This window comes from Vombatus ursinus, unplaced genomic scaffold, assembly GCF_900497805.2.
Source record: "Vombatus ursinus unplaced genomic scaffold, bare-nosed wombat genome assembly UNPS02014781.1, whole genome shotgun sequence".
NCBI lineage: Eukaryota > Metazoa > Chordata > Mammalia > Diprotodontia > Vombatidae > Vombatus > Vombatus ursinus.
Genome location: NW_020954559.1, coordinates 15,030,547 through 15,055,427, shown reverse-complemented (window position 1 = coordinate 15,055,427; position 24,881 = coordinate 15,030,547). Strand labels below are relative to the sequence as shown.

At 38.9% G+C, this 24,881-nt stretch overlaps 1 protein-coding gene across 2 annotated transcripts in view; it reads right to left on the bottom strand.

Annotated features, from left to right (window-relative positions):
- Positions 1–728: 728 nt before the first annotated feature.
- LOC114046242 (transmembrane protein 255B-like) overlaps positions 729–24,881 on the bottom strand; it is a 134,328-nt gene continuing 110,175 nt past the window's right edge. For both annotated transcript variants that reach the window (XM_027866501.1, XM_027866500.1), the window contains exons 6-9: positions 17,758–17,843; positions 13,940–14,099; positions 11,438–11,584; positions 729–3,379 (exon numbers count right to left, since the gene is read on the bottom strand). In XM_027866501.1, coding sequence (XP_027722302.1) covers positions 3,212–3,379; positions 11,438–11,584; positions 13,940–14,099; positions 17,758–17,843 — 561 coding nt within the window. In that variant the 3' untranslated portion in view covers positions 729–3,211. The remainder of the gene's footprint in view (positions 3,380–11,437; positions 11,585–13,939; positions 14,100–17,757; positions 17,844–24,881) is intronic.

Genomic DNA, 24,881 nt, shown 5'->3' with positions numbered 1-24,881 from the left:
ATCTTACTGAAACATCATATAAATATATATGATTTGTATTTATTTATTTGTATGTTGTATTTAGGCAACATGGCACATTGGAGAGAGAGCCAGCCACAATGCCAGGAAGACCTGTGTGTAAGACCTGTCTCTGCCACATTGGTTATGTAACTATGGGCAACCACTTGGCCATTCAGTGTTCTCAGTAACTCTCTAAGACTATATGTTTCAGACAGGGAGCCAATCTGTATTGGTTGAGTGAGTTTCCATATCTATGCAGTCCTCTATCCCAATGAAATCACAGATCCAATTCATTCATTCTTACATATATGTAAATATAAATGTGTATACATACATGCACATGCTTGTACATATATATGCCTACATGGATTCTGTTTTTTGCAAACTTCTCCCTTGTGTATAAGGGAGAATTTACTTGAGTAAATATGTGCCTATATTTTGTATACTGCCCTGGCAGACACTTTGAATTTAACCTTTCTTGTTTTCTTTGTTCAGCACCAAGGTAAGGTGACTATACCAAAGTGACTCTTCTTATGAGGAAACTTAAGAAAGTTCATGGTTCACAAAGAGTTAATAATTTAAAGCTTTCCTTTCCCAAACTTAATACAAACAAAAGCTAGTATGGCTGTTTCTAACTCATTAGAAACAATTATCACCTTCTAGCAAAGCAGAGAACAAATTGTTTTGATGTATGACTTAAGAGAAATGGGAACATTTTATCCATTGTTTGACTTTTTTATTTTATTTTTCATTGTTTAACATCATGTACACATTTTTGGCCTTCTGGGCCCTCACTGATAGATGAGGAACATTACAGAAAAACTGAGTGTCTCTGGTAGGTGAGAATGAGGCCAAGTCCATAGAATTACAACAATCAAAGAAGAGTAGGGTCAATCCAGCTGTTTAAAACTAGGGCTGCCTTAGGCAAAGTAAATGGGAAGCCAGACTCTACACTGAAATTTGAATGACAGCAGACATACAGAGCACCCTGCCTAAAAATTATCACCCCTAAACTTTTGACACAGTGACTGACATTCCTACCATTAGAGAGTCATTTCTTTGGCTGAAGGCACTTTGTCTCCAGAAGAGAGTTGTTCAAATCCAAATACCTCATAAGCAGGAAATACATTAGCCCATAATCAAGCAAATTTCAAGCCATCCTGAAATTTTCCTTCAGCCATTGGGAGTTAGTTCAGCTGTTTTTGATAATTCAGATCTTCATTAAATTGTACACACAACAATAATGACAGTATCAAATACTGGATTGTCAAACTCACTGTCTGTGAAACTCCCTCCAAAGTCCCACTAGGACCAAATTAAAATACAATTGGGAAATACGTTACAAAATAAATAAAAACACAATGCAATATAGACAATGCTAATTTGTAGTTTTCTAAATCAATATGTAGCCTGAGGGGATCCATTTCTTTTGACTTTAACAGCGCTGCTCTGGAAGACCTATAAATCTCAGTTTCTTAAGGGATATTACACAGAAATATGAGTTAATGGAAAGGGAAGAAAAAAGTATGATCAGGTTAGTTACCATTTTACAATTGAGATATATAGGAATGTAAACACAGAGACAACTGTTCTCAATGAAACCAGCTTCTTTCTGGAAAGATAATATGAATTCTTGGACCCCGATAAAATCTTCATTGGCACAGAGCTATCTTTCTCACTCTCTCTCACCCCAACACCCATGTATCTTTCATATGTATGGCACTTTCTGGTCTCTCTGACCCAATTTATTGTGATTTGACTCATCATGTGTTTTTCTTCACTTTCCCTGGGAAACATTAAATTCTTGTCTGATTTTTAACTTAGCAAGATCAGAGCTTGTGGGGACCCAAATGGAATATAAGTGGTTTCCCTTTTAGATTGCTTTCCCCCCCTACAGTAAACTTTTCTGTAGATACCCAGAAGAAATATGTGTCCTCTGTAACAGTTACTCAAGATGAAGTCCCATTTTAAGACTGGTCATATAAAATAAAGCTGTAGCATCACAGCCAGAAGATGGCGCCAAAGATCATGTTTTCCAATGGATCTACATTAAATTTATTAAACTAAAAAAAAATTAGGAACTGAGCGAGCACTTCGGGCATAGATATAAAAATTGAATTTCAGAATCCTAGTGCTGGAAAGGCCCTAATCTAATCAGACTTCTATTTTACAAATGAGGAAATTGAGTCACCAATTGGAGTAGAATGGAGACCAAAGAGAATCTCCTCTTCCCATCCAACCAAAGCAAGCCAGAACAGTTCCTGTACACAGCAGTTTCCTGGCAAGGTAGGCACTTAGACACTTGTTGACTCAACTTATTGGTGAACTAGACATCTTCTAGAAAACATTATGAGCATGTTATTCAAGACCAAACATTATAAAGATCAAATGGTGAACTCCAATAGAAAATATTTTCACAATAGTGATGACAGACTTTATACTCAAGAAGTAACAGTTAACACACACATGGTTCAGACAACTAACAATCCTTTAAATATAGCATTGTATACTTGAAACGGCACCCTCTTTCTTTTCAGAACAAAGGTTACCCAGAGATCAATGCAACAATGGGGAAACCACATATCTTCTTTGTGACATGTAAACATATATATGATATATAATATATGTATATACATAAACATATAGTATATTTTATTGTAAATTAATCATGACATCAATTTTTCTGGACCCTATTTCCCCAAAGGCAAAAGCATGATTTTTAAAAAAATGTTGTAAGGAAATGAAACTGAGTGCATTTGTTTTCCTTCTATAGGAGAGGAAAAGAAACAACAGAAGAGACAATCCCGTCCAGACAAGAATTTTTGGGCCAAGGTACACTGCTGATTTATAGAAAAGAAGCCAGGGGCATCTGAAATGATGAAATGTTGCTTCTGTAGAGAATAGTGTTCTTGATAAAGGTTCCCCTTTCCCTTTCCCTTTGCCCACTAGTTATAGTGGGGAAAGAAAGGACAAGAGGTTACTGCCACAGGCCACCCCCCCCCCCCCCCCACAAGTCAATAGCATGCTCTTCTTGGTCAGATATCTGGCCTGGTCTCCCAGACTACAGGTCCATTTTTAGTGAATGTGAAGGGAGAAGAAAGTAAGTGGAACTGGAAAGAGTTTCTTGGTTCATCTGCAGGTAGTCAAAACAGCTGGTTTTCTGGAGGTGCCTTTTTAAATCTGCCAGTGACTATAGAAAACCTACGCTGTTTCATGGTGCATATGGTGGAGGCTTTTCCCCAGGGAGGAAATAAGTTGGTGTATAGAGTGGTGGGGCATTGGGAGGAAGCCCATAGGTGGAGCTGGACTGAGACGGAGGCTGGGTGTCATCAGATAAAGAGATATCAGTGGATGACGAAGCTGGAAAATTGCCGGCAGGCTGTAATTAAACAGAAACGGCTTTCTTCAGTAAGCAAGATTAAAACTCAGGCTACAGCATGCATGCGGTGTATGAAAAAGCATGAGGAAAATGCTAAGTGATAAAACCATCCCTTTAAAGTCTTGTATGTGTGGGGGGAGGCGGGAGGGTTGTCCCCCCCGCCTTGGAGTGGGGGACAGGGTCCCTGTCAGAAACATTTCCCCAATATAATCACAGACTCAGTTCTCTTTAGAAGGAAGGGTGAGATGAGCCCAAACACAGGTGTCACTTTCTGACTCAAATAATATGGTAGTGAGGTTGGGGAGTCAAAAAGAATTTCTTTCTACTTGGCTAGGTTAGCCCTGGGGTCACCTGAGTTTCTTTATTAGAAACCCATAAACTCATAAATTCTTAGAACTGGAATGGACCTAGAGATCATTTAGTCCAGTCCCATCAGTGCTTAAATTTCTTAAAATTTCTATCCCTGCCTGAAAGAACCCAACAATACTAGATGCTTCAGAAAGAATTCTTATTCTGTCATCTGTCCTACATATAGGTCTATTTGACATATTATGTTTGTTTTGGGGTAAAAATACACATCCATCATTTATTTTTCTAATTGGCTGCCTTTTATTAAATCTTAGGAACTAAATATATAATACAAAGATTCAATAAAGTGACATGTTATGGGCAATAATAACCCTGACCCATTTTTAATAGACCCTGATTCTATATCTCATAATTATAAGAATTTGTATCTACCATGGGTTAAAGTGTATTTTCCCAAATATAGTCACTTGGAGTAACATCATTCAATCTTAGGGCTGGAAGAATCTGAGAAGTCATTTAGTCTATTTCTCCACCCAGGGTAGGAATTCCCCTTTACAACATTCCTAGTGAATGGTCATGAACACTTCCAGTGCTGGACAGACCACTACTTTTGCAATGCAGTCCATTCTATTTTCGGAGAGTGCAAACAGGACATTCTTCTTTCTATTGAGATGAAACCTATCTTCCTATAACTCTCCCAATAGTCCTAGCTCTGCCCTCGAGAGCCCTACAGATAAAATCTAATAATGACTCTTATACAGGATAACCTTTCAAATATTTAAGGACAGCTATCATGTTCCCCCACTCAGCTTCTGCTCTCCAGGATAAAAATCTCCATTTCATTTCAGCACTCCTCAGGTGAAATAGTTTTTGGACACTTCCTTTTCATAGTTCTCCTTTTCCAGATGCACTTCAATTTGTTAGTATATCCATAATTGAACACAGTACTCAGAGAACATAAAAGCAACTCAGAGTCCAGTGGGACTTTGGATATTGTCCTTCATTTAATACAACCTGGTAAACCAGATATTAAATACAGCATGGCATAGTAGATAGAGGGCCAGTCTTGGAGTCAGGAAAAGCTGGTTTCATTTCCTGCCTCAGTCACATACTGGCTGTGTGACCACAGATAAGTCATAAACCTCTCAGTGTCCCTGTGCACTGAAGTAGCTAAGTGGCAGCAGTGGTTAGAGCCTTAATTCAAACCCAGCACTCAGATACAGATCACTGCATGACCCAGGGCAAATCACTTAACTAATGTTTGCCTCAGTTTCTACAACTATAAAATGGGGATAATAACAGCACCTACCTCATAGGTTGCTGTGAGGATCAAATGAGATATTTGTGAAATGTTTATTATCATAGTGCCTGGCACATACTAGGTACTATATAAATGTTTAAATACCTTCCCTGTCCCCTTTCCCTAAGCAACTCTCCAATAGATTATAGAGAAGCTGCCAGTATGTAGCAGTAATAGGTCTAGACACTTCCTCCACTCCCAAGAAAAAAAAATGACTATCAGGAGGGGAAAATTGAGAGTCCATGTCACATTATTGTTTGTTCGTTTTGGCTAGGCAATCAGGGTTAAGTGACTTGCCCAAGGTCACACAACTAGTTAAGTGTTAAGTGTCGAGTGTCTAAGGTCGGATTTGAACTCAGGTCCTCTTGACTCCAAGGCTGGAGCCCTATCCACTGTACCACCTAGCTGCCCCGCCATGTCACATTATTAGTTCATACTAAGTTTGTAGTCCACTAAAACCCTGGGTCTTTGTCACAGGAATTATCATTTTCAAGTAAACTTTATAGGTATACCTATTATATCTCTATCCATAGTTTCAGTCTTGTTGAAATTTGCATCTATCATCCAGAGTTTCAGTTCCCACTCCAAACTTTCTGTCACCTGTAGGTTGAACTTTGTTTCTATCACCCAGCATCCATGAGCGCTTGTGAGAGCACCCTACCTTATTCCACCATTATTAGGGGATTCCTCTGTAGTAAAGGGACATTTTCTCTGTGTTTTAAAGAAAATGATCACACTGGTCCATTCATTCACATTCTGGAAATGGGAAGTCAGCAAAGTTTCACTTTTAAGAAGGAAAAAGTGGAGAGGAAGCATAATATAATTGATAGTGATCTCATATAAAAGTCAGGAAGACCTAGGTTCAAGTCCTCTCTCTGGTACCTACCTACTGGCAAAATCACCCAACTTCTCAATGGCCCCAGAAAACTCTCAGACTCTCTCAGACAGTTGCAGAATAACTGCTATGCTGCATCGGTAAAGGGGGTTTACACATTGGAAGTTTCCTATGCCAGTGAAATCACTCATATGGACCCCTGTCCCTCTCACTGTGCCCCCTCCAAAAAAAGATGGAACAAGAACAAAAGTTATTTTGACACAAGGAAGGGAAGAGGCAAGGGGGGAGGGAGAAGAGTTTAAACCATCAAAGTTTCATTTCCTTTCTTCATTATTTACCTGCTAACATTTTTAAAAGCATTGAGTTCAGGATAAGAGGTAAAATACCCTCTCTAAGATACAAAAGTTGTTTTATCTACATTGCTGTATGTTCTACTCTGTGTGCGTGTGTGTGTGTGTGTGTGTGTATACATAGCCCACAAATATTTCAACTCTCCTAGAACATATCTATCTGAAGATTTGCATGCATGATAGAAGTAAATGGGGTGAACTATAGCTTCATGGCTTTAAAGGGACAATTTTCTCTAAAATTCTAATGGAAACCAGGAAGTCTATGTAAATTCATCACCATTTGAAAGAAGTAATCATAACTTAAGTATTAGCAACTTTGTGTCTCAGGATTCAAGATCTCTCATTTTCTCTCTCTCTGTCTTTCTGTCTGTCTCTATGTCTCTGTAGGTGTGTGTCACACACACACACACACACACACACACACACACACAACATATGCTTTTCTAGCAAAAGAACAAACAAAAAAGCCCTTTACAGCATAGGCCTTAAAGTCTCTTATTAACTAGGATGGGGCAATTAGAGGACTTAATCCCACTGTTTCAAATTGAGAGAGCACTGACAGTACCTGCCATCCTTTAGCAATGTAGAAACAACAGAACTTATTACCTGCCTAGTAAGAATAATTAGTTAAAATGGTAAGCTACCAGATGTGGTTTGGGTTGAGCAGTTCCTCACTTGTTCTGGTCCTCTCCATCCCCTCTATCACCCTCCCCAACACACACACACACACACACACACACACACACACACACACATACACACACAAACAGAACTGAACACATGCTTCATACAATTTGCCCTAGGTGTTATTTACTCAAAACACAAAAAGTCATAGTTAATGATTTGGCTTTTGATACATCGAAGTTTCTTAACCTCTGCATGTGTGTCTTTTCTCCTTCACTAGGAGCTATTACCTATAGCTATTGCTACAGGTACTGATTCTCACAAAAAGATAATAGCTTTAGGCTCATAAAAATAAACAGACAGAGATATATGAAGATATAAGATATATGAACTGATTAACAATATATATCATTAAAAACTGTGTTCATGTTGTTATTTACTAGGAGGTCTTATTGCCAAACTTTTAGGTTTCTTGCCCAGAAGAGATATTGGAAAAAGTGAAGAGCTGTGATTGGCATAGATCTGTGGCTTTTAAGTTTTCATTCCATTTTTTTACTGACCACTCAAAATAAAACTAAAAAGTAGCTGGCTCATTCTCTGCTCTCTATTATGTGGGTGTATTTTTAGCTGCTAATTATGTCAACAGAACACTTAACATATTTCCTTTCCATCTCTGATGGGTTTAGCTGCAGCGGAAACATCGATTCTGGTTTTCTTTTCTTAGGGAGCACATGGAGCCTTATTTGATTTATTCTCACTTATGAAATCTGATTGTTAATGTATATGTAATTACAGTCCTACATATGTTGACCATAACAGCTAATTAAGTCATCAGGATGTGAACCAAGATCTCCCATGAGATGATGAGATCAAGGAAGTTAGATTTTTCAAACTAGGATGGTTGCTGTTTTCAAAAAAGCCAACATCCCAAAAGAGAGATGAGGAGACAATACATCATGTTGATAAAATGGGATTAATTCACCAACTATCTTGGATGATCCATTTCTTATTTATGAAAGATAATAACCACCCATTTAAAAAATACACATTTCTCTTTCAGCTCTTTCCTGGTCAAAAACAGTAGTATCATACAGTGGAAAGAGGGCTGGATTTGGAGTCAGAGGGCCTGGGTTTGAATCTCATTACTTCTATTTTCTACCTTTGGGCTTTGGTCAAGTCAACTTAATTTCCTGGGTCCTTAGTTTCCTCATCTGAAAAATAAGGGATTTGGAAGATGGCTTCAAAGGTCTAAACTTCCAGTTCCAAATCTATGATTTTGTGGTTAACATTCCTTGGGGGAAAGCTTTTTTCCCTTCCAGAGATTAATGGTCTGTAACAGTAATCAATGTTAGAAAACTGAGGCACAAAAATAAAATCAATTTGTTTATATGGAATCTGGGGTTAGAATTCATATTTTTCAGCTTCCAGGACATTTTTGTTCTTTAGTTTTTCCAGATATCTAAGAAGAAGACAAACTTACCCTGAAGTGCAAATCAAGGGAGGAGGAATCTTTATGCTAAGTCCATAACAAAGACATTCTGACCACTAGCTATTTAGGAAACTCTTTAAAAGAGTTCTATCCCCTGCCCTCTCTCTTCTCCCTCTCTTTTCCCTCCTTCTCTCCTATTTCCTCTTTCTCCTTCTTTCTGTTCTCTCTCTCCCTCTCCTTCCCCCCTTCTCTGTCTTCACTCTCTCTCTCTCTCTCTCTTTCTCTCTCTCTTCCTTCTCTTTGTTCTTTCTCCCTCTCTCTCCTTCTCCCTCCCTCACTTTCCCCTCTTCCCTCTTCTCTCTCTCTCCCCACCTCCACCTCCATCTTCTGGATCTCCTTAACTTACTCAGGCTGTAAGTACAACAATGATTCATTCCCAGTACTGATCAGCAAGGAAGCTTTGACCTGCTTCCTTTCTCATCCAGGCTGAATCACTCCTCTTTAGACAGTGAAGTGGCCTCACACTACTGGGAGTTCAGTACATTCATGCTGAGCTTAGTGGGACACGGAATCGGCTTGGCCCACTGCAGCTTAAACTCAAGAGATACACCAGTGTCAGCTCTGGGTCCCTTTCAGCACTAAAGCTATGATCCTATAAATTGGAAATCTATTTGTAGGTAGGTATGACTGGGAACTAGGTAGTCAAGGAATCTTAAACAGGAAAGAAGGGTGCTAAGAGAAGTTTGAGAACCTTCAAATTCCCTTTCTGCTTAGAAAGCTCAGTTTTAGCTTCGTAATAATTTCCAATGCCTTGTCACCACAGACAAATCACTATGTCCTTCCAACCTCTCTGTCTTATTCTGAGACACTTCACTACATGGCTGCTGGATCATATGTGTGTATTGCTCAAATTAAATCAGTTTAAATAGCATTGAATCCTCAGCACGTGGTTGAGTGTGTGTGGGTGGAAGAAGTCCTGAATTCAAGTTCTAACACTAACACTTCCTAGCTGAGTGACTCCTGGCAGATCTTTCCACCACTCTGGATCTCAGTACCTTATTTATAAAGTCAGAATGACTTCAGGCAGAAAGCTGGATTTGGAGTTAGGAAGATGTAAATTCATGTCCTCCCACTGACACAGACTGGACTCTGAGACTTTGGAGAAGCTGCTTATTAACCTCTCAGAGTTGAAAGCAACACCTTAAGGCTATAAATTACAAAGCAGGTGGCAATTTGCTAAAGACTGTAAAAAGAGTTTCCTTACCAATTGTTCCCTATACTAAAAAAATCAGAGGATTGCAAAAAATAAAAATAAAAAAGAATAATTATACTCACATTACCAACTTTCTAGGTGTGTTACATAAGGAAGGCATTTAGCAAATTATAAAATATTACAAAATGTAAGCTATTACTATTGTTAGATATTTGAGAAGTTCCAGATGTGAGCACAAAGCTCTAAGCTTCTGTAACTGTCCAAAGTCCCTTCCCCACGACCTACCTCAGGGGTTGGGATAGTCTTACTCTATCTACCCTGGAGTCATTAAGAATTTCTACAGAATCTCATTTGATTTCAGAATAAGAGACTAGGGCCCAGGCCAGGCACCGCTTCCACCTCCCCAGTTCCCTCAACTGAATTATGCACACACACAGCAGCACACAGCACATAGGTAATCCCATTTAGACAATATGCCATTACTGACACAACTCTACTGACCATATTCCTTGGTTATGACCCTTTGCCCTAGTGGCTATCTCCTTCCAAATCCCTCTGCCCCTAAGCAGATATAAGAGATAGCAGGGAAGAAAGAAGAACCTCTAAGAGGTGCTTTCACAACAAAACAGTTTATGTGTAGTCCTCCTTCACTTCTTAATAAGATGGTCACTGAATGTGGCAACAAAGTAATTTGTCCTTAGAAGACAGCAATACCACATAGGACCATTTGACTCGCCCTAGAGAAATGACTGCCTGGACTGATTTTGATATAGCATCTCATATAATATTTTGCTCCAAAGGACCAGCACTCCAAGGTTGTTTGTTTTGAGAGCCTTATGTTGTTTTAAAGAGCCTTATGTTATTTTATATTAGGTATTAAAATAATAAATAAATAATGAACTAATTAATAAATGATTAATAAATAATTTTAGAGGATTTAATAATACAAAGGTTCTGCCAAAGTTTTGCTTAAAGTGAAGGTTTCTACCATGGCAAAAAGTTTGAGAACCACTGATAAAGTTGATGAATGAAAAAACATTTATTAAGCTCTTATTATACACTGAGCACTGTGTAAAGCATTAGGGATACAAATGTGGGATAAATGTGAAGATAGTCCCTGACCTCAAGGAGCCTACATTCTAATAGGGGGAGACAACATATATGTCGTTGGCCAGGGAGGGATACTTTAGTTTGGAAAGTTATAGGGATATTAAATGGAACAGTAAAGTAGTAGACTGACATTTAATTCTACCATGTCACAGATGGAGGGTTCTGAAACCAGGGAGCACAGAGAGACCAAAGTGCTCATGGAATCATGAGTAGCAAAGAATAGTTATTATTGCATATCCAAGAGTTAGGGTCTTACTAAAAGCTTTAACCCTAGTTTTCCCACACTAGCACTGAAATTCTTGCCTCACCAGTATTGCAAAGTAAATTATTCAATAGTAGTATACTTTGTTGTCATAATAAGAGAGACTGCAAACTCCTGGGGCATCCTATTATAGGATTCCAATATTTTCTGGTTCTCAGCCTTGGCAAGCTTCTAGGAAGAGTTGCTCATGGGCTGTGGAAGCAATCTCTTCTCCCTTGCTTCTGGATCAGCCACCAGATCAGCCAATATTGGATGTGCCAAATTGGCTCACACAATGGCCTACTGAGTCTTCTATCTGGTCTTTGACAGGAGCACCAAAGGGGGTTTAATGAAAGGGTATAGTTGACCACCATGATTTCTCCTCACAAGTTAGAAATTTAACCCCAGACTTCTTTTTCTTCAATTATGCTGACTTTATCAACGATTTTAAGTAAACTTGAAAAGAGGGTGGGTGGCCCAGGCATCAAAGCAAGGCTATACCCAAGTCCTTCTCCTTGCCACAATTACCACTACTGGTCTAAATGACATCTAGTAAAAATACTCCTTTCTTTTATTTTCTCTGGCAAGAAAGTATGCTTGATTTTCTTCTAGGTGAATATTAAGAGCAAAATTTGAAGGTACTGTACCTGAAGGGGTAAAGGGTAGGATGAGTAGGCAGGAAGTGGTGCTGTAGAAGGACAGAATCCTGCATATGTCAAGATCTGCTGGGCTGGATTGTAGAGAATTTGAGGAGGAGGAGGTGCAGAACCATAGGCCATTTGGGATAGGGGTACCTAGTTCAGAGAATAGAAAATTTGTTAACAAAATGCAATGTCAGAGAGTGATTTGTTCTCTTCAACTCTTTCCCCAAAGAGTGATTAGGAAAAATCAATCAATTAGGCATTAAGTATTTTTTATGTGCTAAGCAATGGAGCTACAAAGAATAATAGCTAATATTTTTATAGAGCACTTATTATGTGTCAGGCACTGTGCTAAGTGCTTTACAATTATCTTATTTAATCCTAACAATAATCCTGGTGCTATCATTATTTCCATTTTACAGATGGAAATTGAGGCAACCGGGTTGAGTGACTTGTCCAGGGTCACACAATAAATGTTTGAGGCTGAATAGACTCAGGTCTGCCAGACTCCAGGCCCAGTACCCAATCCACTGCACCACTGTGGTGGGTAAAAGATGAAATTCTGATTTTGCAATTGAGGGAATTGAGGGGATTAGGACAGCAAGTGATTAATTGTAGGAATTGAGTGAACCACAATGACTCTTCCTTGTGACTCAATTCTGTGGTTAGTTCAGTTCCCTTTCTATTCAATTATAGGTTTAATCCAATTTCTGTCTTGTGAGAAAACTTGATTCAATTGTGGGAATTGTGAGAAACCTTATTGCATTGTTTGAACCTAGCCCTGCATGATTGGGAAGCTGGATCACCTCTACCTATTGCTTGGAGACCCTTAACTAGGTACCTATATTAAGCTGACAAGAAACCCAGGCAGATCCCAAAATTGATGCAAGGAGTTTTCTCACAATTACATATCTCAAGCAACTGAAGGAATTGAGGGGATTAGATTGGTCGGTCCTGAATTGACCCTGTACTAATTAATCTAAGTTTTCTTTGATTTTCTTAACTAAGTTAATCAGTTATTGTTTCCATTTTCCTTTGATTGAATTCCTACTTGGGAAGAGTGGAACACCTCTTTTTCTGATCTCAGGGAATTGTACTTGTTCACTCTCCCTTTCCCAATTTGGAAAGTGCCAGATCTTTCCTCCAATTAGAAATCAGATTACCTAATTTTGTATCCTGGTTAATTTTTTCTTTTAATTAATTGGTCTTATTTGATTGTTTTTAATACATAAAAGTCTGTCTCCCCCTATATTCAGGGTCCACTGGCAAAGCTGAGGAAGGCCTGAAACAGATTCATTATGCAACTGGTGTGCATTGCTTAATAAATTGATATGCTAGGAAGCTTGAACCTTTGTTTCCTCAGTCATTTCATCTTTCACCCGTCACAACACCTAACTGCTCTTTAGAAAAGTAAAACCTCCTCCCTGCCCTCAAGGAACTTACAGTTTAGCCTAAGACACAACATGTATATACAACAGGTATATACAACATAGATACAAAATAATGGAGGGGTGGTACACTTTACCTCCCTCAAATGTACTTTCCATATAATCTAATTATTGGTATATGTATCTGGAAGCTCTCTGGGAACAGTGACATGTTTTATCAAGGTTTTGTATCTCTCACTATTAAGCACAGTTCTCTATACAAAGTGCCCACTTAATAAATGTGCTGTTGAACTGAATTCAGAACACTGAGAGTTTTGTGGCAGTTTGGGACCTGAGATCACAGACCTCAGCCAAACTCCATTACTCTTCTCCCTTGAACAAGCATTGTACACTGTTCTCATCTTTACCTGGTAAATTTCTAGATATGTTTATCAGTAAAATTACTTTGGATTAGATGGTTTACAAGGTCTCTTCAAGTTCTGAATCTTGTATCCCATGATGTTAAGCCCAACTCAAATGGTGCCAACTCCCTGATACCATTTCTCTATTACTCCCTTTCAATAATGATCTTCTACTCTAAAGCCACATGGCACTTTCTTTACCTCCCCCAAATGTACTTTCCATATAATTTAATTATTGGCAAGTATATCTGTAAGCTTATGGGAGCAGTGACATGTTTTATCAAGGTTTCATATTTCTCACTATTAAGACCAATTCTAAACACAAATTATCCATTTAATAAGTAGTTTGTTCAATTGAATTGAACTCAAGTCTTTGGACTCCGTGTCCCATGCTCTTAAAATTGTGTCTTTCTTGGGGCACAATTTCCTAAGGACTCATTTTTTCAACCATTCCATGGAAAACTGTGGTATGTATGTGTGCGTATAATACATATATATAAACACATATAAATATACACATGTATGTATATACATATATGTGCATGTGTTTATGTGTGTGCATATATGTGTATGTATATATGTATATATACACATGTATTTATACACACACATATATTTATGTATGTATGTGTGCATGTATGCATTCATTGATTTGTATTCCAGACCTAATATGAATGGACAAACCAACATGGTTCAAGAGGGAGAATCATGTAACTTACCATGTCCTTAAAGGCCCCCAGGACAGCTGCAGTGATGATTCCCAGAAACAAACCAATGATGTTTAGCACTGTTGAGGTCCACAGCAAACGGTAAAGGTGAACCACATCCTGACAGCCACTGACTCCAACAAACTCATAGTAACTAGTAGAGTGTTCTGTGCTGCATAAGGTAAAGGAAAAATGGTATTGGTATCTTCTAATTGTTTCAGGTGAGAACAGGTAACTTTGTTACACAAGCAATAGGTGACTAGACACACATTGAGTTTAGTGCTGTAATAAAATACAACTTACAACAATATTCATCTGAAACACATTATATGCCTTTTATCTTATGCACATGACAATCAAAAATGGTCAGCAATTCTAATGAGTTGCCACTTTATTACTTTAATATAATCAGTATTCGGTATTACTTTAATATAATCATGAGAAGCAGTATGGTATAGGGCAGGGGTGGGGAACCAGAGGCCTTAAGGCCACATGTGACCTTCTTAGTCCTTGCGTGAGGCCTTTTGACTGAGTCCAAGTATTATAGAACAAGTCTTTTATAAAGGGGATTTGTTCTGTGAAGTTTGGATTCAGTCAAAGGCCTGTTCTTGAGGACCCAGAGGGCCACCTGTGGCCTCGAGGCTGCAGGTTCCCCACTCCTGGAGGGAATGGAGAACTACCCTCAGAGTCAGAAGACTCGGGCTGAAGTGCCACCTTGGACACCTCCTGGCTATGTGACCCTAGGTAGGTCATTCAACAAGGAGTTCTTACATCAGTGAACACCATCAACCCTATATACCACAATTCCCAGGTCCCCCTCACAAAAAAAGATCCCCCAAATCAACCAAACCAAGTTTAAAATTCTTCTCTTTCCCAATTAGCTGTTTAGCATAAATATTACAGAAGCTGACAATCTCTTTTATATCATGTCTAGAAAGTCAGTGTGGCATAGTGGGATCACACAGAGTCAATCAGTCAATAAAGTACCTATTATGTGACACACCTTGTGCTAAGGTGGAGAGAGGGGGGAATACAAAGAAAGGTAAAAGGTACTTCTGACCTTTGTGCCAACTTCAAAGAGAAGACAACCTGGATTCTTCTTGCCTGTGATACATATTGGCTTGTGTAATTGACTGACCTGTACTGGTAGAGGGAGTTTTCTCATCTGAGAGTTCTCCACACCAAATGAATTCACAGGTCCAGTCCCTACTTGTATTCAACATACAACTTAATTTTCATCACACACACACACATGCACGCACGCACGCACTTATTCAAAACAAAGCAAGGCCAATGCTGGGGATTCAGATTACTAGCAACTAGATTTCCCTCCAAAGTTCATGTCCCATGCCTGAGGTTCCCCAGGCTACTATCATTTATCTATTTGGATAGAGAAATCCTTGCATAGCTTATCTAGCTGCTTCCACCTCTTGCCTGTGAACTGGAAGAAAGGTCTAAGGCAACAGAAACTGGAGAACTAGCCTAGGAGAATCATCGTACTTTGAGGGCAGTGAGGAAGCAGGTACGTGGGACCTTTGCCAAGGAGGGTAACACAAAATAGACAAGGTACATAGCAAAAATAGACTCTAGATCTTCAGCACCTGGGAATCTTGGGGCAGAAAGAAGAGAGGAGAATGTGTTGGGGGGAGAGAGGAAAGAGAATGGGTCAGATGGTGTGTGCTCAGATAGAAAGTTGGCTTTCTAGACAGCAAAATCACCATGAGTGAAAAGAACAGGGGATTTGGAGTCAGAATCCTGGTTCTGTTACTTAATAATGATAATAATAATAATAATAATAATAGTAACAACCAGTGCTTATATATTGCTTTAAGGTCTGCAAAGTGCTTTGCATATGTTAACTTATTTGATCTTCATAACAACCATATGAAGTAATTGCTTTTATTATCCCCATTTTAGAAATAAGGAAACTGAGACACAGATTGATGAAGTGATTTGCCCAGTCTCATAGTTAGTATCTGAGGCAGGAGAAGAACTCCAATCTTCTAAACTCCAAATCTAACATTCTATTCACTCCACCTCCTAGTTGCCCTGTACTTGCTACCTGTATGGCCTTAGGTAAATCATTTAATTTTTCTGGGTCTATGTTTCTTCATCTGTAAAATGTGGTGGTTGTATTAAATGACCTCTGAAGTCCCTTCTGGTTCTAAATCTCTGATTCTTGTTCATCTGACTGATTTTGAGATAATCCATTGGCCCAAAGGAGACGATTCAAATAATGACAGGCAATGATGGGGGGAATAAGCTTGGAGACCTCCTGAAACCACATATGAGATACCTAATTCACTGACCCATGGGGTCCTACACATTGACAAACTGCCCAATAAAACTCTTATTTTGCTTAAAAGTCTAAGTGCCACATTACAAACTTCATGGCTCTGTGTGTGTGTATGTATACATGTATGTGTGTGAATATACACATATAACATTAATAAAAATTTACAAGATGATAAGAGGAACTTTATTTTTTCCCCATTTCTTTTTAGTAGTAAAGCATCTCATGGAAAAATCAATAGCTCTCCAGTCTTAGTAACCAATAAACTCTGCAGATCAAAAAGACTGAATTCTGTCACTCAGTGGGCAAACTATCTTTCACAAGGTCCTCTAATCACTCTCTCTTCTACCACAATACTTCACAGACAAATAACTTTATCCCTTTTAGGTCTTCCCAGAGAGCTCCTGTGTGACCTTTATCTCACCCTCTTTGTGCCTCTGTCTCCTCATTTGTAAAAATGAGGGGGCTGCACTAGATGGCCTCTAAAGGTCCCTTTGGGCTCAAAAACTAATCAGTCCCCAGAACAACTCCCCAAGAGGTGATGTCTCATGGAACAGTCCAATTTTGATGGGGCAGGTGGGCTTATCTACCAGTTTCCACCTTGCTGTTCCTAAGAGGCAGGGAGAATAGTGGATTGGGTGTTGAGCTTGGAATCTGGAAGCCCTGGATTCAAATCCTACCACTAATACTTATCAGCTGGCTGACCTTGGGCAAGTCTTTTAACTTCTACATACTTCAGGAAACTCAGTAGGACTTATCTACCAAGCCTTAGACAGCTATCAACTTTGATCTGGGTCCATACAGGGAGTCCCCTCATAGAGAGTTCTCTTCCTTAATGAAGTCATACATCTTACTTGTGTGTAGGGGGAGCATTGTGAGGCAGGGGGAGCAAAGTGTTTTGTTTTGTTTTGTTTTGTTTTGTTTTGTTTTGTTTTGTTTTTACTGTTTGGTAAGTTTACACCAGCACTAAAAGCATGCAAAATGGAAAGGGTTTCCAGAGGTTACCCATTTGCACGTTTTTATTATAAACTCATTTGGAAAATGAATGGGATATCCACAGAAGAAACAGAACTCCTGGTCTACAAGATGGCAGCTTTACTGTTGAGGGCTTATCAACATGACCAGTAAAGGTCCCTTGTAATTGAGCCTAGGACCATAGTACTGATTACTTGATGTCTGTGCTCAGCACGTAGGCATCCACTGAGAGGATGGCATAGCTTTTACCTGGTTTTCTGCAAGACCCCAACCTGCTCTATTTGCCTGCTGCACAACAACAAATAACAATGGTCTGTCATACCTGGAAATCCTGCATCATGGGAGGCATTCCAGTCTGCCCCTTGGAGGATGATTAATCCTGTATAGAAAAAGGAACTGGCAGGGTTGAAACAAGAAGGGAGAGGGCCAGGCTTGATGTAAACACTGTTTTGAAAGCAAATAGCAGTAGAAGGCACTTATCTAGACCCCACTGATCTTCCTCGGAGTGCTAGGAGGGTGTGTGTGGGAGGAGGGAGGTAGGGTGTAAGGAGAGGGTACTTACTTCTCACAGTTGTATAAGTCACAGCAGTAACATGTATTACTTTTCACTTTTAGCTGGCACTTGCTAGTCAAGGAATGGCAGGTGACCTGTAAGCAGAGAAAGCATTTAAGTTGTGTCCGCTGTTTCCATCTCTGCAACACTTCCCACTCTATTACAGACAGCAGAGCACCTTCACCATCCCACGCATCAGGAATTTCTACCTACTTGGAGGCATCAGGGTTTTCTTTCAAGTAAAATGCCTATTAACATCTTTGCTCTTTCTACCTCCTTGAAAATCTTTCTATTTCCCCTTTACCCTTTATCCAGAAAACAGTAAGCCTAATGCTCTGGGACAAAACAGGTAGTACCAAACAACAACCAAGGAGCCCCAATTTGAGGACAAGCTCTTGGACCCAGACGATGAAAAGGCTCCTTTAAATAGACAAAGACTTGAGAAAGCTGACAGACATTGGAAGGATCTGAGTGAATTCGAGACACATATTTCATCCCGACAAGAAATCATTTTAATGACCCTTAAAGTGCGGGGCACTTCCATCATTTTTATAGATGAAGCTCACTAATTGTCATATACTACAAGTAGATTACTTCTAGACATGGAGAGGCAGAAAGAATGAGAATGCCTTCAACACTGATATGACTAATAGGATGCCAAAAAGTCTGACTTTTCTATGTTTCCAAGACCATTTGACAAGAAAATAATGCTGTGAAAACAATTTCAAGAGAGACAGAGCATATGCTGTTCAGTCGTTTTCAGTCCTGTTTGACTCTTTATGACCCTATTTGGGGTTTTGTTGGCAAAGATACTAGAGTGGTTTGCCATTTCCTTCTCCAGCTCATTTTATAGATGAGGAAACTGAGGCAAATAGAGTGAAGTGACTTGCCCAGCGTCACATAGCTACTAAGTGTCTGAGGCCAGATTTGAACTCAGGAAAATGAATCTTCCTGACTCCAGTTCTAGCACTCTATCCACTATACCATCTAGCTGCTCATTGAGTGTATGCTGTACTAGAATTATAGTCACAAAACCCTGAGCTCCTATCCCATCTAGCTGAGTAACCCCAAGCATGTCATTTAGTTTTTCTTTGCCTTGGAGTCTTCATCTGTAAAATGAGCACCTTCATGGCCTCTTAGGTCCCTTCCAGTCCTACATCTATGATAATCCTAAGATTATAAGGATTCTGCTTGCTAACAGGAAGCTTTCAGAGACTTTCTACCCCTGCCATCTATCTTTACCTATCCTTGAAAAGTTGTTCTGTATTGGAAGACTTATATGAAGTGATGGCAAAGTGAAGAAAGAAGAATCCAGAAAAGAGATGCATAATGGTGAAAATAATACAAACGTTAACAATGCAAATGAAGCAGCCAGGTGGCAAAGTGGATAGAGCATTGGGCCTGGAGTCAGGAAGACTCATTTTCATAATTTCAAATCAGACCTCAGACACTTACTAGCTATGTGACCTTGGGTGAGTCACTTAACCCTGTTTGCCTCAGTTTCCTCATCTGTAAAATGAGCTGGAGAAGGAAATGGCAAACCAGTCCAGTATCTTTGCCAAGAAAACCCCAAAAGAGTTCACAGTCAGACACGACTGAAAAATGACTAAACAACTAACACTAAAACAGCAGTCAAATTAAAGGATTTGTGGAATGATCTCAGTCTTGGAAAACTAACAAGGACACATACTTTTCTCCTCCTAGTAGGGAGTGGGAACTACAAATGTGAAATGTGTTATAAATCTCAGTTGCTAAATTGGCCAGCTTGGATTAAATGTTTTTCTTTCTTACAAGGAATGGTTTGATGGGAACATGGGGGAGGGGAGGTTAAGCAGAAATGCCTGCTGTATAAAAACAAAAATCAACAACAAAACTTTTTAAAAAGGTGTTTCAGAGAAAGGCAAAGAGTAAATGCACTGTTATTTCATTAACATTTATATTTTCATTCATCAAAATATAAATAGTTTGAATTTTAGAGTGAAATCTTATCTGGTAAGATTTGTGCCTTGGGAAACTTATTTTAGCATGTAGATAAAGGGTAAAATTAGACATTGGAGACATTTGGGTGGCACAGTGGATAGGGTGCTAGACCTAGAGTCAGGAAGATCTAACCTCACATTGGACCTCAGACACTGACTGTGTAATCCTGGGCAAGTCAAATAACCTGTCTGACTCAGTTTTCCATCTATTATATGGGGAAGATAATAGTACCTGCCTCCCAGGGTTCTTATGAGGATAAAAAGAGATAACATTTGCAAACTGCTTTACAAATCTAAAGTGCTACATACATGCTAGTTATTATTATTATTATTATTATTATTATTATTAGAGGCAATGTGGTTGATACATTAAATGACAATTGATTGACTGTGGAGGAACAAAGAAGAATGAAATTATTTGAATGTGACTCCAAGGTTTCTTGACATTTTAGATCAAGGAGTTCTTCATGTTTTTTTGTGCCATGGACTCCTTTGGCAGTCTGGTGAAGCCAATGGCTGACGGCTCAGAATCATGTTTTTAAATACATAAAATAAAATTCGTAGTATGACAAAGGAAATCAAAGGTTAATGTAAACAGAGATGTCATTTCTCCCCATCCAAGGTGACAGGTCCCTTGAAATCTGAATGTGAACCCCAGGCTAAGAACCTATGTTTTAGAGTAATCTCAGGCCTTAGCTAGAGGACACTGAACTCAATGACCTTTAAGGTCCCTTCCAACTCTAAGATTCTATGATTTTGAATCTTCTGACTTTTCAGAATGTTATTTATGCTGGGAACATTAAGTTATAGTTGTGCTGTTGTTTCGGGGAGAAGTTGTCTGGCAAGAGACAATGGAAAGGAAAATATCACAAGGCCAAGAGAAATAACCCCCTTTGTGTAATCTCTGATTTGGACATTTTGGAGACTATAGAATTCCATGATTTATATGTATATGAGCATCACCAGAAGAAAACTCATATTTAAAAGAAGGTCTTTGTTTTGGAGAGATGTTGGATGGTTGTTAGGAGGATTATGGAATTTCCCATATGTAAGCCTGTATACTCTTGTTCCAATTCTACTTTGGGTTCAGTTTTGTTGTTCAGGCACAGTGTCTGTCCTAGATATATATTTTGATGTATCAAATCTATTGACTGTTTCACCAACTGCATCTCATAGTTTAGACTAGAGGCATTTTTCTTCCACTCAGTTTTTCCTGTTTGGACTGTTAAGCCATATTCTTTTGTGTGATTATGAATCTCATTAAAGAGGCTCTGTAACGTATCAAGGCTTTAATCAATCAGTACAATGTAATCCACAGACAGAAACACTTGGAAAACCTCCTAATCTATAGGGCATTCCAATTCAATTTAGACTGTATATAGGACATCCTCCATGAAAGTGACAAACACTTCTGGCAAACATTCGGTCTCCTGTTTATACTCCACCTGATGCTAATGATTAGAGAGTAATCAAATAGCCACTACCTTTGTTGCTTATATCAAGGCATGTTAAATGATCTTAACATATGCATGGATAATGCGTTGGTCAAGGAGAACCTTTAAGGCTGTATTTTGTTCCACTGAGTCAATTTCTTTTATAGTCAACAGCATCCTTGATGAAAATATGAGAAGGGAATATCTTCATCAAGGATGCCCTTGATGTGATACGCTATTCTCATAGGAAGTTTATAGAAGAGAGAGACAAACATTCCATGGTGGAGGGAGAGCCTGCCTTAGACTCAGGAAGACCCTCATTTGAGTTTCATCTCTGACATATCCTGGCTGTTAACTCTGGACAAGTCACTTAAGAGTTCAATGTCCCCCCATGTAACTCTCTAAGACTATACATTGAAGAGAAGGTTCCTATTAGTATTCGTATAGAATGATTCTCACTGGGGTTACAATAAAATAACAAATCTGGTACAAAGAAGAATAAATTAGAAAATAACCATGTGAATTCATAGTTATTGAAGCTCCTTTAGTTGTGGCGAAGTTTATTCACCCAGTGGTAATACTGTTTGTAATTTTTTTCCAATTACCTGAATTCTTTCCCTCTCTCAGATATTTTGAGAATCCATCCCTCAATATTTTTAAAACTGTGCCACCTCCAACTTGTGCTTCACCTTCAAATACTGTTGGTTCGGTTTTTCTTCTCAACTTTGTTTTCTTTGATGCTATTTCTAGTTCCTCATGTAGCAAACTAGGGTCTGTGATGCTACAGTCAAAATTTATTGACCTCAAATGTCATCAATGGAGAGATGATTTGTTTTAGAAACGTTAGATTTCCTTCCCCCTACTTTTCAACTGTTTATTGTATTTTGACAATTTCATCCTAAATATTCTTGTCTTAACTTATCTTTTTTTTTTTGGCTAGGCAATGGGATGAAGTGACTTGCCCAGGGTCACACAGCTAGTAAATGTTCTGTGTCTGAGGTTGGATTTGAACTTGGGTCCTCCTGAATCCAGGGCCAGTGCTCTATCCACTGCCCCACCTAGCTGCCCCATCTTAACTTATTTTTACAAAAAAGTTTTGCATACTTGTTTCCTCCCTGAACGCTTCTCACTATAATCTCCCACCATTCCTCTCCACAAAAAAATTTCAAATAAATTTATATCCTAAACTGTTGTTTCTTTTTTAGCACTTTTCAAGGAGATTATGTTTGTGGGTTGAGGTGGTTCCTAGACTCATCAGGACTCCTCACTGTGGTGACTGTCTTTTATCATTTAAACTTTTATAGGAAATGGTGAGAGTCTCTGTTCATATCTGCTTGTTTATCCAGTCCCTGTTTATCAAGATACATGGTTTATTTACATGGGTAAGACTAGGGTAGTTCTAAATTATAGATAGCAAATAGAAATCAGAGAAGGTATACAGACGAGAATTCATGCTAAATAATACAGAGAGTCAATGAGCTTTCTCATTGGGAGCAAGATATCTCTACTCAGCCAAGAGAGAGAGTCCCAGATCTCATTCAAGGGAAAATTCCTTTAGTCTTTCAAGAAGCAAGCAGGGGATGGGGACATAACTGAGGTGCCAGCTCCTCTGCACGTTGGCTTCTTTCCAGACTCTCACTCCCTTCAGAAACCTGAAGAGAATCTGGAAACACGTCTTCTTTCTTAAAGCTAAGAATTAGAAGAGCATAATTCTCTCTTCTTTCTCAAGAAACCCCACCCCTCACACAGGCATGGAGTATTGAGTAATCATTCTCCACCAGTGAAGAGACTGTTTTGTCCTGACAAGCTGATGATCTATTATACCCAGATGACCAATTCAGAAATGACTCCCACATCAATAACTAGCCATTTTCTGTCTTTTGCCTTACTTTTCCATAAGATTTAGTAAATGAGTTTATAGTCTAAACTGATGTTGTCCTTAGCCAAGATTTCTCTTTCTTGGCAAGAAGCTCAAGTTGCAGTAGTAATAGCAGTAGTAACAATAAAATTAATAATAAATTATGACTCAGCCTTAAAAAGGGAATGTTCAACTGGAAGCCAAGAAGTGGACCTGGGATTGTGTCAGAAAAGAATTCTGGTTCTCTAGGGACCAAGGAAGCTAAAAGAAATAGCCTGAAGACTAACAACTACAACAAAAAAAAAAAAAGGCCAACTAGCAAGGAAGGACCAAATAACCCAACGGGCTGGGCTTTAGGAGAAACCCTTATTTGATTGTATGAGAGAGGGAAGATCTCGGGGAAAGGCTGAGTAGTATTTGAAAGGCATTGTGAAACTGCATAGCTCTGTTGTGAATGTGGGCAAGCCAACTACCTCTCTAAACTTCATTTTCTCATATATAAAATGGGAAGAATAATACTTGCATGGCTTACTTGACAGATATTTTTATGAGAGGAAACAACTGGTGAAACTCAAGGTGACTCTTGTTATTGTTCAGTCATTTCAACCATATTCGACTCTTCATGACCCTACTTGGTATTTCCTTGGCAAATATACTGGAGTGGTTTGCTATTTCCTTCTCCAGCTCATTTTATAGATGAGGAACTGAGGCAAACAGGGTTAAGTGACTCACCCAGGGTCACACAGCTAGTAAGTGTCTGAGGCTCAATTTGGACCCAGGAAGGTGGGTTTTCCTGACTCCAGTCCCAGTACTCCATCCACTGCACCACCTAGCTGCCCCCAAAGTGATTTAGAAATATGTTATTTATTTTTTCACTTATTTTCTGGACCTGTGATTTCATTAGCATCAGGAGCATCTGGTGAGGAAGTTTCTTCAATCCAATGCAGATCAATAACTATTCTTCAACGTATAGTCTTAGAAGTTTTCCTGGGGACATTGAAAAGTTAAGTTACTTGCCCAGACTCACAAAGAGTTGCATATAGAAATGAGACTTGAGGCCAGGTCTTCCCAAGCCTGGCCTTCTATCTACTCTGTCACTGTTTCTCTTTATTAATATTATTAATATTTTAAAATTTTAATAATATTTTATTTTACCCAATTACATGTAAATCTTTATCATTTTTTTTTATTATCATACAGAATTTGCATATAATTTGTCCTCAGTGATTTCTTCATATTATAGTAAAAGTCTGTGCACTTTAATATAACTAGGTGCTCCATTCCAGTAAACACAGAAGAGCATGGTACCCTAAGGGCAATTAAGAGGGGAAGGGAATGAAACCCAGGGCCTCATTCTAAGAGAACACTCCTGGGACCTTGAAATGATGGAACTCAGCTAATGAGCCTTCTCTAGGGAACCACTCTGGGGACCATATTGCATCAAGGCACAAGATTCTTGTTTAACATTTTCCCTTCCCCTCCTTACAACTAAGCCCCAATACACATGGATTTCAAAACATCTATTCTCTGAAATATTCTATCAAGGAATTTGATGCAGTTCCAGTGACTTTCTGCAGAGCCAAGGAACAAACTGTGAAGGACATCTGGCTTCCCATAAACCATAGGGTCATTTGTTTTCCATTTTCCTTTCCGTGAATCCCTCCTCCTTTTTTGGTTTATAGCAGGTTGACTAGTCCATGTTAATTCAAACTAACAGACCTAATAATAGATAGTAAAGTAGCAAAGGAAAGGAAACAAAGTGACAAGCATGAATGTCTGATGTTTCAAGAGGAAATGTATTTATGTTTTGTCATGATTTGTATTATTTCTGGCATTTTGATGTAGCTGAAAACGGGGGGAGAG